General features: G+C 38.9%; 1 protein-coding gene across 4 annotated transcripts; it reads right to left on the reverse strand.

Moving 5' to 3' along the window:
• Positions 1-4885: 4885 nt before the first annotated feature.
• Positions 4886-18957, reverse strand: HELQ (helicase, POLQ like). 4 transcript variants are annotated; one of them, XM_069012786.1, is made up of 18 exons: positions 18696-18957; positions 17586-18324; positions 17056-17234; positions 16348-16548; positions 15212-15284; positions 14631-14728; positions 13969-14067; positions 13141-13286; positions 12010-12249; positions 11194-11335; positions 10802-10906; positions 10070-10289; positions 9188-9345; positions 8725-8823; positions 8266-8439; positions 7644-7757; positions 6552-6686; positions 4886-5082 (listed from the first exon to the last, which is right to left on the reverse strand). In XM_069012786.1, exons 1-18 carry the CDS (start codon positions 18846-18848, stop codon positions 4996-4998), a joined length of 3162 nt encoding a protein of 1053 aa, XP_068868887.1. In that variant the 5' UTR covers positions 18849-18957; the 3' UTR covers positions 4886-4995. The 4 variants fall into 4 exon arrangements, with proteins under 4 accessions (XP_068868887.1, XP_068868886.1, XP_068868888.1 ...); XM_069012785.1 differs by having other exon boundaries at positions 17586-18319; positions 18696-18775; XM_069012784.1 differs by lacking the exon at positions 4886-5082 and having other exon boundaries at positions 6560-6700; positions 18696-18867.
• Positions 18958-19001: the final 44 nt, after the last annotated feature.

The raw sequence follows: 19001 nt of genomic DNA on the forward strand, positions 1-19001 counted from the left end.
TTGCCACTGTGGTGTATTTCTCACAGCAAAGGCACAAGGTCTATTTCAAATGGTCAAGGCTATGGTCTGGATTTAGTTGCTGTGTGCAGATGTGTGTATGTAAATTCTAGCACATGTTGTGTTTTTAGCAGTCTGCAAAACCTTGTATCTGGAAAACAATGCCCTCCAGCATTAGCTTAAGAGCTTGAAGTACTAAATGAGAAGCGGCAGCTTTTGCCTGGGCATTTTTCACATAGTTTTATACACATTTTAAAATACTGCAGAGTAGGGGAGATCATTACAGATGTATTTGGACTCATGGAAATTAGTCCAGAATTTGAGTGGTGCCCTATGAGCTCCAAGGGGAGCACTTAAGAAGTAGGACTAGGCTTAAGCCCACTTGAGTGTTACTTGAAATCAGCTCTAAACAAGCATCCCATCCCACTTCCTCACTCCACAGAAAGCCTACACACTGCCTTGTGACATTCAAATGCTTTGGTCTTGCAGCTCCTATCAGGCAGTCCTGCTTCTCCCGTGACAGATGCCATTAGACACCCTGTGATGACTAGGTTTTTATAACTAGAAAGAACTAAAAATAAAACCTTCCAAGAATTTCAACTGTCTGATAGCAGCAGCACCATGCTATTGCTAACAGGGGCACCACTGCTGTTCCTGGGCAAGCACCAAGATCTGATACATTTATATCTATATGTATGTCAGTGCTTTACCTTGTGCATACTAAGGGAATTCAGAAGGAAGGAGCTGCCTGTACAAAAGGCAAACAATTCTTGTGGCAGAGCAGTGTTTGGGCAGGTGAACAGAGCTGACTTGTGTCAGAGTACTGTTCTGTTTCTATGTAAGAAGCCTCAGGAAGAGGAAACTAAGGCTAAGCTGATGCCAAGAAAGCATGGAAACTGTAAAAACAGAGATGCCTGTCAAAGTGGTTTTGTAAGGTATCCTTCCTCCCTGCTGCAAGCCTGCAGCCAGACCTTGTCCTGACAGCACACAGCTCTCAGCACTCCCAGCTGGTTTTATTTCTGAAGCCAGTTGGTTATGGGAGTCTGAGATGGCACACACTGTTTGTTCAGAGATGGAAATGACACCTTGGGTCTAGATTTTAGCAGCTCTCTTTGAAATGCACATAGAGATTAAATGAAGCTTTAAAAGGAAGGACAAAGTGAGAGCTAGGCAGGACTAACTCACATGGAAACAGCTTTCCAGAACACAGGAACACAATAGGTCTCATTCACACAATGAAAATTAACAGCTAAATGATACCCTAAGCCTGACTCTCTTACCAGTCCTTCCAGGGAGACAGTTTTCAGTAAGTTATGTACAGGGGTTCTTGAGAGAACAGAATTATGACTCAGGGGAAGGAAGGGAATCACAAAAACACAAGAACTAGTCTGTGTGGGCAAGCTGGAAAGTGGAGTGAATGGAAATAAAAACTGAGAAATATGCTCTGAGGTTTTAGGTCAGAACATCTCTCTGCACCTGAACAGACTTGCACACACAATAGCTCTGATCCAATTTACTGTGGGTTGTGAAGATATGGCAGGAACATCCATGTTTTTATGACCTACTTTAGCTTTGAAGCATCTACCATTATTTTACATAGAAATAAGATAAATTCATCAATGTTGCTTCTTTCCCTTTAACACAGGCCTTAGGACACAAACATCCGTTTGAAGCAAGAGAGAAATACTTGCTTTTCCAAAACATCTTGAACCCATCCTTAGCATAAGCTTTCCCATAGCACATCCCCCCATAACAGACATTTACCAAACTAATGCATACCCATTCCAACACCTTGCATGTTATATATATATATATATATATATATATATATATATATATATATAAATATATTTTATGACCCCAGTTCTGTACTTGATACTGAAGTACCTCAGCATCTTCTGGCAGCACAAAAATACCATGACCAGCATCTGTTGTATTCCTTTGTATTCCTTTTTTCCTCCTCTCCCATCTCCACCCAGGGGAAAAGCCCAGGTAAGAAAGCTTTATGTGAAAAGCATTTAATCACACATTACTAAATACTGCAGAAAGAAAAAGCAGTATGAAATACATGTACTGCCTTGCCTGAAAAGCTTGATTTCAGGAAAATAAGACAAGCTACATATAGCAAAGTTTCAGTGCAAATTAGTGCAGCTTCATTTCACTGCTGATGCTCTCAAAGGTCACAGAGAAAGCCTTGGGGGAGTTGCACTCATCCATCTGGCAGAGCACAGCCTGTGTAAACAGAACAGCAGAGACAAGAAATGCCAACCTCTTTTTCTTTCCAGACCAGCTTTATGCAGATTTGAAACCACTCTCTTGTTTCAAACCAGCTTTTCCTGCCATTTTCACAGAAGCTCTGGCATTTGTAGGCAATGCTTGACTTTATTCCTAAATGTGTATCTCATCAAAACCTGATCTTGCAGCAGTGCTGGGTGTTACAATCATGTACAGTGCGAGGGTACATTTAGCACCTGGCAGGAATTGTATTTTCCTGTTGTTCCCCTCTGCTATATAAATATATAAAAATGTACACTTTAGTTAGCATGCAAGTACAAGTATTGTGCAAAGAATTGCAACAGAGGTTACAGGCTCATCAACTATTCTGTAATAAATGTAGCAATTAATGGATTATTTCCACAACATCTGTTATTGCAATAACAGAGTACTTAGAGTGAATAATTTTATAGTAACTCCCTGGGGTTCTTTTCCCCCCCAAATCCACACAAAACTGTATCAAACTTTGGAAAAGCACCACTAAGCACAAATAAACCTTTAGGGCAACTGGGTTTTCTTATGTGGGTACTACCTCACCTGCTTAGATATGTATGCACAGCTATGCTGGAATAAGCATCGTCTGCCTTTTGAATGTAACACAAATAAACCAGTACAGAATTTAATATTATCTATTTGTTTTTTCAAAAATATATCTTAATTAAAAGGGCAAGGCATTAAGAGACAGACTTACATAGCCTCAAGTCGTGGCAAGTATTGCTTCTGCCCTCGGGGGCCAACTATTGTTAGAGCCAACTTCACATTTTTTCATGTTTCCAAATCCCATTGTGCCTTAGGCACTTAAATATCAGTAACGGGATTCCCCTGTGGGCACTCAGTGTACCAGTGGAAATGAAACATGCTGCCTCTGGGAAGTGCTGGGTTTAAATCCTTGACCTAGTTTAATACATAGTGCAGTCAAATATTGCATTTATCCAAACTGTGTAAGCCACTATGAAGTATCACAAGTATGGGTTTAGAGGCATGTTTCTGCTAAATAAAGGCTTATAAAGAACTTATTCAATTGATACCTATGATTTCTCTAATGCTACAACAAAATGAGCAGTAGAATACTCGCATTTTCATCAATTTTTCACCATAACCCCTTTCTGTCAACCATTCAACATCTAACACCCCCACTGGATTTGAAAATTCCTGTTTATTTCTAGAACCTCAACATAATCAACCTGAGTAACAAGCCCCCAGTTTAACTAAAGTTTATCTTACTTTTGCTTTACTGAGAAGAGACACCCAATTTCACACAGAAGTGCGGTGTGTAGGTGTGCCAGTACACTGGCTACCATAATTCAAAACTAATTTCACGCCCTCACGAGACCCCACCTGGAATACTGCATCCAGCTCTGGGGTTCTCAGCACAAGAAAGCCATGGACCCTGTCAGAGCAGATTCAGAGGTCATGGAGATGCTCAGAGGGCTGGAGCACCACTCCTATGAACATTGGCTGAGAGAACTGGGGTTGTTTTTCATGGAGAAGGTTCCAGCGCTTATGAAAAATGAGGGAGACAGACTTTTTAGAGGAGCAGATAGTGATAGGACAAGAGGGAATGGCTTTAAACTAAAAGAAGAGATTTAGATTGGATGTTAAGAAGAAATTCTTTACTGTGAGGGTGATGAAGCACTGGCAGAGGTTGCCCAAGGAAGCTGCGAATGCCCCATCCCTGGTGTTCAAGGCCAGGCTGGGTGGGGCTCTGAAAAACCCGGGCCAGTGAAAAATGTCCCTGCCTATGGCAGGGGGATTGGAAGTAGGTGATCTTTAAGGTTTCTTCCAACCCAAACCAGCCTATGGATCTGTAATTTAATGCACCAGGCTGCCCCAGCTTTCAAGTCTGCCTTAATGTGCAGGCCATTGTCAAGTACTACACACCAGCTTTGAAGTTTACTGAATCTCAACTGACGAAGGTTCAGGCATCCTCAAAACTACTTTCATGAAGCTTAACCTTTTGGTGGAGAAAATCTGCTTCAGATACCTTTAAAAATCCTGACTAGTGCAACTGACACATGCCCATGGGGTCTCAGAACTTGACAGGGCTTCTCAAAGGTCAGTTCTTTAAGACTTCATCTTTATTTTGTCTTCACATTTAAGCAAGAAAATAAAAAACCTTAAAGAAAAGTAAACTTTCTGTTTGGAAGACTGCTTCAGAAGCATCTTGAAAGAATTATCTCAGGGAATTGCCAGAGGCTGGGTACGAATTTGATATTTGCATTTTTAAAAAAGGCTTAAACCAGGCAACACCTATGACCTCTTGCACAACTCTGGGGCAACTTTGTTATGAGTTGCAGCTCTATTTCTCTCCTTCCATTAGCTACACTTAGAGTACAGAGAATCCTGCAAGCAGGAACTTTGGAGTAGCTCACTCAAGTGCAAGTGTACTAAAGGGAATATCCAAAGATACTATATAAGTGAGCTGTGAACATAAGCTCCCAGCAGAAGTACACAGCAGGCAGTCTGTCCAACCCCCAAAGCACTCCTAGGGCTATGTCTAAAACCAGGAATGAATTATGATTCTGTCCTATTGCTCAAGAAGTTCATAATCCAAACCTGCAAATGAAGTCCACTTTCCAGGAAACATTCTGAACTCAGAACTCACTCAAAAATGTGGTATACAAAAGGCATTAAATATTTATTAAATTACAGCATCTTTAAACAGGAGAGGTAAAAAACTTTAAAATATCCAAATTTTGGATTCATGATTTTTCTTCATGAGAGTCAGTGGGTCCCTGGAATATCTGTTGGCACCTTTAAGAGTTCTTCAACTTCTTCCTGTAAAGCCTCAGCTTTTTCACTCAACAGCATCTACAATAAGAAAAAACAAAGAAACAAAAATTAGAAAACAAATACAAGCAGTGGCTATAACTCTTAGACAGATTAAAACACCAGTGTTTCTTTCCAAACTTGCACCTGGGTCTGTAAAAGACTTCTGCTGCTGCTCCCAGGACTGCAGCAGCTTTGCCTCAAAGGACTAATATTTGCACCAACATTTTTTTTCTGATTAGAGTACACCCATATAAAAAGCAGTCACACAAAAATTCATACAGCACACAGTTGGTTTTCTGGATTCTGCCATCACACAATATGCCAAATTTACAGAACATAAACAGTTTTGTCTGGAACTATTAAGGAACACTGTTAACCTTAGATATTTATTTTCCATGTTGGAGTAAACATTTTTAAAGTTGTGCCTGCTGAGTTGCCAACTTCTTCCCTTATTTGAAATTTCTTACTACAGCATTTTACACCAGACATACAGGACTCCTGATATCAGCAGTTGTTTAATCCACTGCCCTGACGGTTTGTTGCTGGCAGTTGGAGAAGAACAGGACCTCATGCAAGCACTCTTCTAACTTCCCAGTGAGAGAAAACTCCATAAATTTACTATCTGACTATGAGAGTAGGCTAGATTGCTAGATTTTGCATTGGTGTAGATAAGGGATCTGCATATATCACTTTCTTTTGGCTCCCACAGCAGCAAAATAAAAAAGCAGCAAGAAGCCTACAGCAACATTATCTGAACGTGACCGTTTAAGTGCATAACCCCCAAAGTTAACATATTTACTTTGTGAAAATGTACAAACCAAAACTTTCTAATTGACTGCCTTATTTTTACACCAACCATGCATCCTTTTATTCTGGACATTCCCTTACTTCACCAAGAGCTTGCTCTTTTCGTAGAATCAAACGTGAAGCCAATGCCATTGCAACAGCAGATAATGAATGGAGATAGAGAGAGAATACCATCACTTGATAAAGTACTTCCTGGAAGTTTTTGTTTAGACACAACTCAGTGTTTGTTACAGAACCAGCATATTTAAAATGGGAAAGAAAGGAAAGAATAACAGGGCATGACAAAGCAACCTGAATAGGTGAGGTTAACCATGCACCTTGCTGGTTTCCATTTCTACAACCCTAAAAGTCCTGTCCTTGTGTCACAACTACCACTAGAACCTCTGTAAGATAAGTCCTGAGATATTGGCAGAACTGAGCATTTCCAGCACAGAGACCACTGTAGTCATTCAATTCCCACATTTCATCAGACAAGCTGTCAAGCATTTTTGCCCTTTGCTGCCCCTCTGAAAAGCAGCACCACTTGGCACTATCCTGTATACAACAGATTGTTCTTAGCACAGATCAGTGTTTGGATCACAAACATACACGAGTGCCTTCACCAGTAAACCAAATCCTTCCCTTGTAATGTCATTCAGACATCCATTTTTGACATACTGGGAGTTCTGAAGCAGGTTTTTATACCTTTGTTTCTAACTCACCTTTGCAGATGAAACAATTTGTTTGGCTTGACGTCGTGACAAGTGCTCAATCATCTTGACCAGAGTTTCTGGATTTGCATTAGCCAAGTGAGCTAAAGTTTTGTACCCTGCATTGTAAAGCTGTTTTGCTCGTGCCTGAAAGTACAAAACTGTGCTAGATTATCAGAACGGGAAATAAGAATTACTGGTAAATGGCAACCTCTACACCAGCCTCAAGCATTTCATTCTGCATATCAATCCAACTCTCTTTTTTCTCTTTCTAACATGAATACTCACTGAGAATCTTTATAGCCCAAAAGCCGAGCTTTACCACTAAGATTTACCACCCTAGCAATCTTAACTGGGCTCTCAGGAATCAATTTGCCTTTATTTTCTCTGAGCCTAGATGATACCAACTCTGCTGTCTTCTCTTATTGCCATGTTTCCTGCATTCACTGTCACTGACAGGAACGACAGTCCCACATTCTTTGGAGGTGTCTGTCTTGTTTAGCTTCTCAGATTAAAGCCTTACTACCACTAAACTCAATGGTTTTCTGGCAAACTGATTCTACAATAGGCTGGACAGGCAAGTTAAATCATTTTACAAAGAGCATAACCTTGGACTGAAGCCCCAAAAGAGCTTTTATTTTAATAGGAGTCTTTGATTCAGAGACTGGTTAAATTTCTTATTTAAAGTGCATGCAGCACTGCAAGTGATTGCCAAAGCCAAAGTTCCCAATAGGACTTTGCATATTTCTGTAAGGATCTTCTAACTTAAATATGTAAATTCTTATTCCTCTTTACTCCCGTGAACTGAAGAATCCTTACCACAAAAGAAACCTGGACTCTGTTTTCCAAGTAAGTATACAGCTAAATTATTGTCCAAATACAGTATTTTCACAGCTGCTGTGGCAGCAGGCAGAAGAAAAACATTGGCTCCAGCTCCCATTTCCTCAACAGCTCACTTTTCCTCCAACCTCCAGACTGTTGTGGAATATCCACATTATGCTGGAGTCCCGGTAACAAATTAGCTTGGTCTTTCACTTGAAAGGCACAGTAACATTTAGCACACAAGTTTACATTGAAAAGTTTCATCGAGCCAGGTTTACTGACCTCTAGAACCCCTGCTACCTCCATCAGAGGAATGAGTTCTGTCTTAACACAGTATGTCAACTGCTTGGTAAGTTCTGTCAGCAAGGCTTTATAAACCCAGAATTCTTCCAATTCCTGCAGAGACAAAGATGGCTAAAAATCAGATCCAAAGTTCTGTATTTGGGGAATATGACTGACAAAACTCTCCTATGGCAACAAGAATATATTTGGCTTTCAGATGGGGGAAGCACAATTATTTCTAGTCATCCTTTCAGACAGTTGCAGAGGTGTTATTCAGCACTCTTCAGCTGAACATCCCAAAGCTGGGACAATTCTAAAGGATAAGGAATGCATTATTTCAATTATCTCCCCAACAGCACTGACAGTGATCAAAGCCCTGTACAATTTGTATATTTTCACATTCTCAGTGCATAAAGCTTACTTTTACTATCAGAAATGTCATTGTATGAGCATGCTCTGCTCAATAGGAAAGATAACTTTGAACAGGAAAGGTGAAGAAACATTTTTGCACAGGAAAGGTGAAATACCACACCTGTATTCAGTTCTAAAGTAAGAGAACCAAACTCCAGAGTTTGCAAAACCAAACCACAAAGAATTTATTTACATTCTTTTAACTCAGTACCTCACAGAAATGTAGAAGACAAGATGCAAAGGAGGCAGCAGAATTGAGGAGATTTTGCACATATCCTCGGGACATGTTAAATTTCTCCGAAACACTCCATATATTGGTCTCTTTCAGTAGGGTATAAAGGACAAATGTCAGGTAGAGCCTGTTCACCACAGCCATGTCCACATTCTAGGAATAAAACAAGCTAGAATGCAGAGCCAGTATCACACTGCAGGTGTTCTGTTAGTACTACAAGGCAAATCTTTTCACCTCTACTCCCTTCACAGCTTTAAAACATTTCTATATTACACACAAAGACATTAAAACATTAAGAAAACCAACCAATGAGGTTAAAAGAACTTTAACAATCAGAACAGTAATAAACAACACTAGCAGAAAAATAATCTAGAATTCGTAAATAATCATATGAAATGACTAAACTTTTATCTTAGGTATGAGAAATCTCCAACCTACCTTTCTGATGGCTTGACCAGAAGCCTTTTTTGTAATAAAGCTTTCAGGTACTCCCACAATATCTGCTACTTTTTGCTCTGCTGCACTTAGCTGGTTGAACTAAAATAAGATTTTATAAAGAATTTTCAGATATTTTCATATTGTAGGAAACACAAGTGTATTATTTACAGTGAAACAAGGCTTTTCTGTATCTCTGTAGAATCAGTAGAGTAGTACTACAATCACTAGTCACAGGCAGATCTGAGGCTTCTTTGCCTACTTGTTTGAATTATCTGTAACTGTCCATCTCTGAATGCCACATTTTAACAGAATTAAATAGATTTTAGTGCTTCCCCAGTAAAAAATAAGCATATTTCCCATCAAATTGTTACTCCACTACATGTCCTATGTGTACAAACCCCCTGCAAATTTAATACCCAGGATTACTGAACGCCCCAATGCATGTTTGCTAGCAAATTCTCACCTGTCTCAAGTATATCATCCAATCTGGGCTACAGCTCAAAGTCAAATCATAGGGAGTTGCCAGGTATAGGAGATGAAGATTGCTCTCAAGAATCAGCCCCTCCAAACCCTTCTTCAATTCTCTGTACAGAAGATTGCAGTATGCCAAGTCTATAGAGCCTAGAATAAGCACAGAGGGTAAGAATAAGTACAATTATAAACAGGCACACAGAGTTAAACGAAGTACATTTTAATATAGAATCAGTCTTTGTCTTCCACAAAAGCTTGTTATGCCATCTGAACTGGAGAGAAGTATCTGTAATGTGAATAACTGTTCTGACCTAACATGAGCAGTGAAGCCAAACTGAGGAGAGGCAGTCACCTATTTCCATGCATGGTCATTCTGTGTGGTTTTGGAGTGCTTTGCAAAATGCCTTGGCTTTAATGAAATCCTGCAATAATGCTGTAGATTGAAGGAACCCTTCAGATTCATCCTATTTCAATTGCATTCCATACCCCAAAATCTTTATGATATACAGGAAAAGAGAACTTCCTGATAAATTTTTTTTATTACAATTGGTCTACATGTCATATACTCCCTTTCCCTCTTAAGCTTTCCAAGAAATCCTTCTGGTTACAATAACCTGTTCATAACAATGAATTATAAAACAAGGTCCTGAGTCACTATGATTACAACCACTAAATCAAATCTTTAAGTCATTTTTAAGGGGTATAGTTCTGCTTTTGTTCCCACTGGGATCAATATTATTACATGTCATTCCCACTGCGTTCAGTCATGGGCTACTTCACTCCCACTTTCAGTCCAGTACATCATGCAGTAAAACTGTTTCTCTGCAACTCATTTTTCATTGCAGTTTAATAAGAAGAATAAAAAAAGCCTTACCCTTATATGTAGCTTTACCCAGGGGTGTGATTGTCAGTGTACATTTGGAATTGTGGTCCTTCTCAGATATTCTTCCTTTTAGGAGTCCTTTTTCTTTTAGATTTTCCAGCCCATCTTTAATTATCTCTGAGAGGCTCTTCTCTTTGGGCAGCAGCTGCTGCTGAACACCCAGCAATGTACAGCACATAAAATTGTTCACTTCCTCATGGGTAACTGCTATCTGCATCAGTTTGGGAAAGGATTAGCATATTTGAAGTTATAATTTCACACACTTAATAAGATATAGGAAAAAAATACCGAATAAAGAAGGAGTTTGTGTTTCTATAGGAATACATCCCAACAAATAGAATGATAGGTACTCAGTGGTGGATCTGATGGGACTGCTCTCCATCTGTTCTATTATTATAGATACTGCATCATGTTAACTTGTTTCCACTGTTTTATTTGTATTCTGAATCAAGTATCAAAAATAGAAATATTAATATTGTATAGTATAATAAAGTAGATAAAATTTTTGCTTTTACACATAAAGTAATTGTGTTAAATGATTACTTAATAAGTGAGTTAAGTGAAAAGATTAATCAAATTTTTGTCCTTATCTGATTAGAAGCTGTCCTGAACTTGTAAGTCCAAGTGTTTAAGCAGTCTGTCTTTTTCTACAGACTCAACAAGTGATATTTTCTTGGCATTTCCAAGCACTTAAGTTACTCAGAGAGAAGATTTAATCGATACCTTCAGTCCAACCAAAGATAACAACAGGCTCTGCATTCCCTTGGTCAACTCCAGCAGAAGATTGCTGTAGCAATTCTCCAAAGGACTGTGAACTAAATCCTGAACCTAAAATTATCAAGGAATATATTAGTACAGAGTAATATTCATGCATTAATTTTACACTTAACCCCCCCGCCAGTTTTCTTTATAAGCTGAATCATGTATATAAGTGTAAACATCTGAGGTTTACAGTTGATACCTGAAAACAAACCACATAAAGGTACTATTACATAAGTCAAATACTCACAGTTTTAAGAAGTGAACAAAAATTAAGCTAGGCAGCTCAGCTTGTCCTGTTTTTTCCACCATCTTAACCCAGCAATTTAAATTAGCAAAAGCTTTTTAAAATTTACCAAGTGTTTGTCTTTTTCTTGCACTATGAGAATACTTTCTCCAGCACTGTCAATACCAGCTCGACCAGCTCTTCCAATCATTTGTTTATACTGATTCTTCTTCAGGAAGTCATTGGCAACATAAGGAGCCCTGAGAATCACCCTACAAAGAAGCCTTTAATAAGTTATGCTTTATATTCGAATTACTAAAGCAGCAATAAAATGTTACAAATTCAAAATCATTCTTTGTATGTGCCCCTTACCTAGTAACTAATAAAAATCAAATGCACCTCTTTGGACAGATGTGTAGATCAATTGTAAAGCATTAAATTCCTTAAGGTGTATTAAATGTGCACACAGAAGTGGATTTTTAGCAGTCTTTGGTCACACAAGGTACAGCAGCCCCATAATCAGAACTTGTATGTGAAAAGATAATACATTTTTGTGTTAAAACATATTCCAACTGTAACTCCTTGGAAAAGATTTATTTTACAATTTAAACACTGTTCTTAGGGCAGTATCTAAAGAAACCACTGTTGTCTTTAATAACCTTACTAAAAACACTGAAGCATTTTTCAATTTATTAAAATTTCCTTAATCCATTTAGATAAGTGCTCTTCAGTTATGTACTCTGAGGTACTTCCTACTGATTCACATCTCCTACATAAATACTGCACAGTCTTGTGTCCCAAGTTGAACACAAAATCCCTTATACTTCCAATTTGCTGGTAAAAGCAGAAAAACACTTTAAATAGCACTGAGATTTCCACGTTATTAAAACAATTATTTTTACAAAGCAAAAAGTCTATGCAAAAATTAAATGTTTCTGTTACTAACCTTCTAGCTGGCAGGTTGACTCCAGCAGCTAGAGTGGCTGTGCAAGCAAGCAGACACAGGACACCTGAAGAATAAGCTTCCTCTATGCTTTTTCTTTCATCATTTGTAAGGCCACCATGGTGATAGGCAATACCAAAAGGAATTGTTTGCCTCAAAACAGGACAGACAGTTCCATTTCCAATACTCTTTAGGTTCTTGATGAGATCTTGTTTCTCTTTCTCCCTGTGAGCTCTAAATTCTCTTGGAGGAGGAAAAGCATTTCTTTAGACTTTGACCAATCATTAACTAAAAAGAAAATAAAAACCAGGAGACATGCTTACTGTCTACTTCTGTTCATCATCCATTCCTCTAACATCTAGATTGGAGAAACAGTTATTTCCAGTAACTTCAAAGCAGCAACACACAGGAGGCTGATTTAGTTGCAATAGAACCCTTCTTATTTGGAAGCACAGGAACAGAAGGGATCAAATACTGGCTGGGTGTAGATATTGAGTGCACCAAACAAAGGATATAGGGCCAGTAGTGAAGGTTATAGGTGCAGCTAAAAATGGTTTCAATTTTGATAGCAAGGGAGGGGATTGTTCATTTTAATATAGCTTCTTTCTACATAAATTTCACTTTGCCAGATCATTATGAGTTGACAGAATCATATTTAAATGAAGTCAATCTTACATCTTACTTTCTTTTCCTTGTTAATGAAGCCTGCTTTACACTTTACAACTTAGATTTCCAAAGTGGGTATGGAACACAGATATTCAACTGACTACTAAAATACATGACCAAATACCAGGCTATAGAGAAAAATGTTTGTTTTCTAAGCTTCCAGCAACCAGTGCCAAAGTTAGATTAATTTAGTATGCTTTTCCTTATTTTCTTTAGTGTTTGTCTTCTGACAATAATTTCTTCCAACTATTTTAGTATAAAAGTAAGAATTTTTTAAAAGGTTTTGTTTCATAAGCCTTTCACAGTTTGTTATCACTTACGCAGTTAGCAACTTTATATGATTCCATGTTCAAAGTATTTACTTCTAATCACCAGGGAAAGACATTTGCAAACTAGATGACAATAAATCCTAAGTTGTAAGCAATTATCTCACATATAATTAAAAAAAAAAAAAAGACAGAAACTTACTTCTTGAGGTACTTGCACACCATTGAAGCCACATTTTCACAGTTCTTTTTAGTGGGACAAAAGATAAGGCAGGAATATTTAGGAATAACTTCAGTAACCAGTGCAATGATGTGGTCAGGATCTGCTTTCTCTAGATTACTAGAATACTGTAACAAACATAGATTGACAAATATTTAAATTTAGAAGTTAAGTCATAACCTAAATATTCAATACTTGTTCTCAACCATCGCTTGAATACTCCCATTGGATTCAATGTGATGCAATTCCAAGAAGTTGTAGGATAAGCTTTTCTCCCAATCCTCACTTGAAAGACATCTAACTTGAGGGATACATGGATACACAAGTCAAAGTCTTTGCTTTATCTCTTAATACTTAATTTTCTTTTAGCAACACTTGTGATACTGGCAGTCTACCATAAGACACGTTTTTCTTTGTAAAAGTTGAAATGAATCCCTACAAGGCAGTAGTAAGCTGGCAAACCCCCCAAAAGATATCTTCTTTCAGAACTAAGAGTGATCAACTGTTGAGAAAAGCTACCCCCAAACAGAAAACATCGAGTATCTGGAATACTCAAACACATTACTCTCCACACATCAAAATACTGAAGAAACCTCTACCTTAAAGAGTAAAAAAGAAGTGAAAATCAAGTTAAGCATTCAGTATTTTAAGGCTTTTTTCCTTCCCAAAGCCTACCACTTCTTTCTCATGGGTACTACAAATGAATGATCATGTTTAAGTAATTTCTCTAGTAAAAGGTCTGTAAGCAAATCAGTGTAAAATAATATCTTTCACAACAGTTCAAAGAAGCTATATGCACTTTGTTTTTACCTTGAAATCAAGGAGACGTGAAAAAGCAAAGCCATTTTCTGTTTTGCTGTCAACTGCATAAATGGTGTCTCGTATCTTTATGTATTCTTTTAATTCTACCTAGCAAGATAGAAGCCACAAAGAGAACTTCAGTTAAATGACTCAGTTTTCTCTAAAGCTGTTGCTGATGTACAGCTACAGCTTTTTTCTAAGCATCACAGGTCATATACATACTTGTACACAAGCACATAGTTTTGAATTTTTAAAAGAAGTTCATTGTTTTAATTATTTGCCTTGATAAAGCATGGAATCATAATGGAGAACACCAAATATTGCATCCCATGAACTATTCATAAACCATGCCGTCCTGACAGCATACAAGCCCGAGCAGCACAGATTCTAGTTAAATCAAATGGACTGCAATGGTTCATCACAGCAGCTGTAATTTAGGAATTGCTTTAGTTAAAATGAAACAAATGCCTTAGCACAGCAATATAAAGGGTATTCCATCTGTGCATTTAGAAGTGCACAGTACAATTTATTGTACTGTTAGCAATTGAGAGCAATAGCAGGCCTTATACTGTGCAATTAAGCACAAAAGCTGGGACACGATCCTAAAGAGATTTACTATAATTTAAGGGCAAATATCTTCTTTACTAGTTCCTGGCAACTTGTATACATACTGGTCTGAAATCATTAGTGTAGTACTCTGCTTGAAGGAACTTCTGCAGGTCTCCAACATTATTTAACGTCGCGCTCATTCCAATGATTTGTGTCTTTTCTGTAAAACAAGAAGTTAAAGTAAATTTGTTGTCACATTACCATTTTTTTAACCCTTCTGCTCAGTGTTTAAGTCATAAGACTCCTTCTTCATCATTAGTCATTCATGGTGCCAAAGTAGCAGGTTTGAAGGGAAAGGCAGCTACTAAAGAAATACTAACTAACTAAGAAATAATACTAAGTTACAAAGTACTACCAGAGACTTAAACGTAAAAACAGGGCATTTAATTGGAATGGCTAAAGGGCTCCTACAAAGAAACAGAAGACGTTTGACAATACTCAAGATTTCCCAGAGATATATCGTAAGAGCTTCAAAAACATTAGAGGGTCAATTAACACTTAATGACTAAATGCTGTTAATACATGGAGTCATTACGTGCTTTTCAAAAGTAGCCAAAACAGCACAAATCCAGAGAGTGTGACTTCTCTCTAGAGAGGCCACAACTATGAAATGTTAATGACATTAATTGCAGCCATGACTCACTACTGGTGTAAAGAATTTTCGCCAGAGTAATTTCCAGAATTGCTCCACGACTGCCCTCACCGAGCATATGCAGCTGTGCACAGAAGGGAAAAAGAAAAGGCAAGAATGTTACTGAGTTGCCAGTATTTCTAAAACAACCTCCAAAATATATAGACCTAAATAAATACTACAGAACTGTGTTTGTTGGACTTCCTCATGATATCCCTCGTGTAAATTTGGATTGCTACGTTCAGATATATAACCTCACTTAAAAAGCATTTAAGAATCACAGGAAAACAGACTCAAGGGCAAATGTAGACGACAAGATTTACCTTACATAAACAAGATTTACCTTCCATTTAACTAGAGCACAACTGACACAGTTAACTCCTGACAGTAAACAGTCAGCCGTGGAGATCTTTGTATTCACCAGCCTAAGGCAATTCTAAACAAAACATGTTTTAAGCAGCCCTTAGAGTAAAAACATTCCTAGCAGCCAGCTTCCAGAAAAACTAGAAGTTAGTGCTTCAGCTGCCCTCTGTTTAGAAGCTACAGTGCTAAAGTATGGTCAGTCAGCCTGAAGAATTCCATGAATTAAAATCCCTGTTAGATGCTATACACGTTATTCAATCCCACAACTAACCCTTGGTAGCACAAGTCAGCCCCAGCACTTAAAAGCACAGCAAGGGGCAATTCTCACAGTCAAATGTTACTTGGTATTTTTCTTTTTTTGTCAATGTTTCACTGGGTCACTATTACCACCAGACACAAAGTTGCATGGTTACACCTCTAAGAGTTAAGTTCTGGGATTCATAAATACATTCCATACAATTAAAATTCTTTATGCATTTTTGTAACCCATTAGAGACTTCTAAATGACAAGTTATGCAGGAATTCACCATCAACCACTACCACAGTAGATCTCTCCACATAAAATTTATTACTCTGAAATAGCAATAAATGCTTCATTTAAAGAAAAATAACTTTCAGAATTACAGAATCATGTACCAATTCAGAACACAAAAACCAAAAGTAATTTCATGATGAACACTCTAAGCTAAACCGATCAAGCAAAAAACTGCTCCTTCCTAAATAATTGCTTATTAGGAACCTAAAGAACTTGCATCTGATAAATCTGAGTACATCTTGTGGCCTACCTCATCTACCACAACCAGGCCGACGTCATCGATTCTTTCTGTTTCGATTAAGGAGTTCACCAGAGCATGTCCTTTTTCTATAGTAGCAATATAAAGAGATTTTTTTACTCTCCTTTTGATTGGTGGAAATCTTCCTTTACTTCCTGCATATTCTTCAACCAGGAAACCCAATTCTATCCCAAAACTCGATAAACCCCTAACCTATAAGAGAAAATCAATTAGAGAATAAATTCATGCTCATTTTGGATTTCAGAGCTGCCTCAAGAACTCAATGTACATAAAACCAACCCACATCACAATCAGCTGCTTGAATTAGTGAACACATATTAGCTAAGAATACCTATTCCAGCTACAAAACTGAAGCATCTACACATATTATCAAACTGGGTTTCATCTGTTCTCTGAAACTAACTTTACCTTTATGCCAAAAAATGTTAGTTTTTATTTCAAGATCACTTCCTTAGCAAGCTGGGCAGCACAAAACATCACAAAAAGCCATTATTTCAAAATTCAGCACCCTTTACTTCATAACTCAACATCTTCACCTCATCATTTATGTCTGTTCCATTACAAAATTACTGACCCTCAGAGCAGCACTTAGGAGAGGTCACTCACTTCCCACCATATGTTCATAAAAGCCATGGGAGCTTGCTGAAAACCAGGCAAGTGAGCAAGTAAAAAAGCATATCAGAAATACTGTATCCAGACCTTTTCTTGGACAATGGCAACATACGGCAGGATCATCAGAACATCCTTCTGCCTGCAGAGTAATTCTTGGAGAATTATTATTTCAGCTACAAGAGTTTTTCCACCACCGGTTGGCAATGAGTATATCAAGTTCTTTCTTTGCTGCAGGGATTCTAACATTAAGCAGTCGTGCTGCCACTCTGAAAAATGAAAAAGGGACTATCAGCAATCCCAGGGGCATGTTAGTTGATACCACAATGCCCGTGTTCCATATAGAATACTTTAAGCTCAGTGTTTGAGAGCTTTTCCCCAATAAAGCACTTAAAGTGTTCAGCGATGGTGGCTTCAAGGTATTCCATAATCCAGCTGGATACCATCCACCGAGTCCATCCATCTAAAACACCAAAACAGCCACCTGCTAAAACAGAGCAACTACTTTCCAATGTGGTTTACACAAAGCATTAGCTTAAATATTTTTACAGCAAAATGGGTGAAACAGACAATACTCCACTAGCAATTCTTTTTTTCCAACAGACCATTAGTTACACTACCATAAAGTGTTTCAATCCCTCGAAGTTGTCTGAATAAATCTTTAACCTTGCTAGGTAATCCATAAAAAGGGCCTATATCAACAGAAGAAGATTCAATAGTTTTCTTAGCCACAAAAATCTCTTCAGATAAAACAGCTTCTTTAAGCTGCTTGGTCTTAGAGACCTGCAGAGTCTGGGCTTTGGCATTTCCAGTCATAGCACTTTTCAGGTGATCTTTGAGACTCTCAGTTTTAATTAAAACACACTTTGAGTGTGAGGAAGAGCCAGTAGGTCTGTTCCTGCATTCAGCACCAGCATAAAAAGACGATGGGCCCCTGATTTTATCCGAGGAAAAATTCACACATTCATCCCCCGCTTTTGAGACTGGAGATGTTCTAGAAGCAGAAGAAAGTTCATCCATTTTTTCAAAATATAGAAGTTGTGATAATGGCAAGTCATCTAAAATAGACTCAGTCAGTTCTTGATCACCATCAGCTGGGTCACTGTCACGCATTTGGCAAGCACCCTCTTTGTCACTTTTAAGGACAATCACATTTTCTGAAGCAGAAAAGCTATCTTGCTCTTTCTGGTGAGCTCCTGCCTGAAGGTTCCCAAGTATGATCTCTCCAGCTGCTTTCACATTCGTATTTTTGTCCTGCAGGTATTTGTGCTCAACATCATCCACCTGAGCCAGCAATGAATCGTTTCCATAGAAGCTGTCATAGTCACCAAACATATCCTCTTCGCTATCATTACTGCACTGCAAAAACAAAAGAGGAGTTATTAGCACCCTGAAGCAACACCACAGAAGGCAGAATAACTTGCAGAGAACAAACATCAGGGGCAAGTCACCTAAGCCTGCCCCAACTTAACACAAAAGTATTTTGTCTGATGTCGTTGGTGAGGAGAACCCAGTCTGGGTTCTGAAGGAACGCCTTGACTCAGTGAAACAGGTATCCTACAAGTAGTCAGGATACATAAGCAGAGAATTGATAGAGACGAATTTTTTTAAAGGCAAGCCAAACGGCATCATACACTCTCATACAAAGCACGGCCCTTCCCAACACACGCCACCCTCCCAGACGGAGTTCCCAGCCTCGCCACCAGGCCCAGGATCCCGACATCCCCTACCAGGGGCTCTGCCGGGGGCCCCTCGCCACCAGAGCTCGGTCTCTTGCGAGCCACCGGCGAGCTGGCGGCGATGGGCTGCACCGGGGTGCGGCTCCGCTTGCGGTCCGAGCTGGAGCGGCTCTTCCTCCTCACGGCGAGCCTGGGCTCCGCCATGGCCGGGGCTGCGCGGAGGCGGCGCAGGGCCGTCACGGCCACGGCGGGACACGGGGAGAGGCCGCCGGACCGCCCCAGGGAGGCGCGGCCGCCATGGCGGGAGCGGGAACTTCCGGCAACAACCCGCCGGGGAAAGCACGTGACCAAATCGCG

The sequence above is a fragment of the Aphelocoma coerulescens genome, chromosome 4 (assembly GCF_041296385.1).
Source record: "Aphelocoma coerulescens isolate FSJ_1873_10779 chromosome 4, UR_Acoe_1.0, whole genome shotgun sequence".
NCBI classification, from domain to species: Eukaryota; Metazoa; Chordata; class Aves; order Passeriformes; family Corvidae; genus Aphelocoma; species Aphelocoma coerulescens.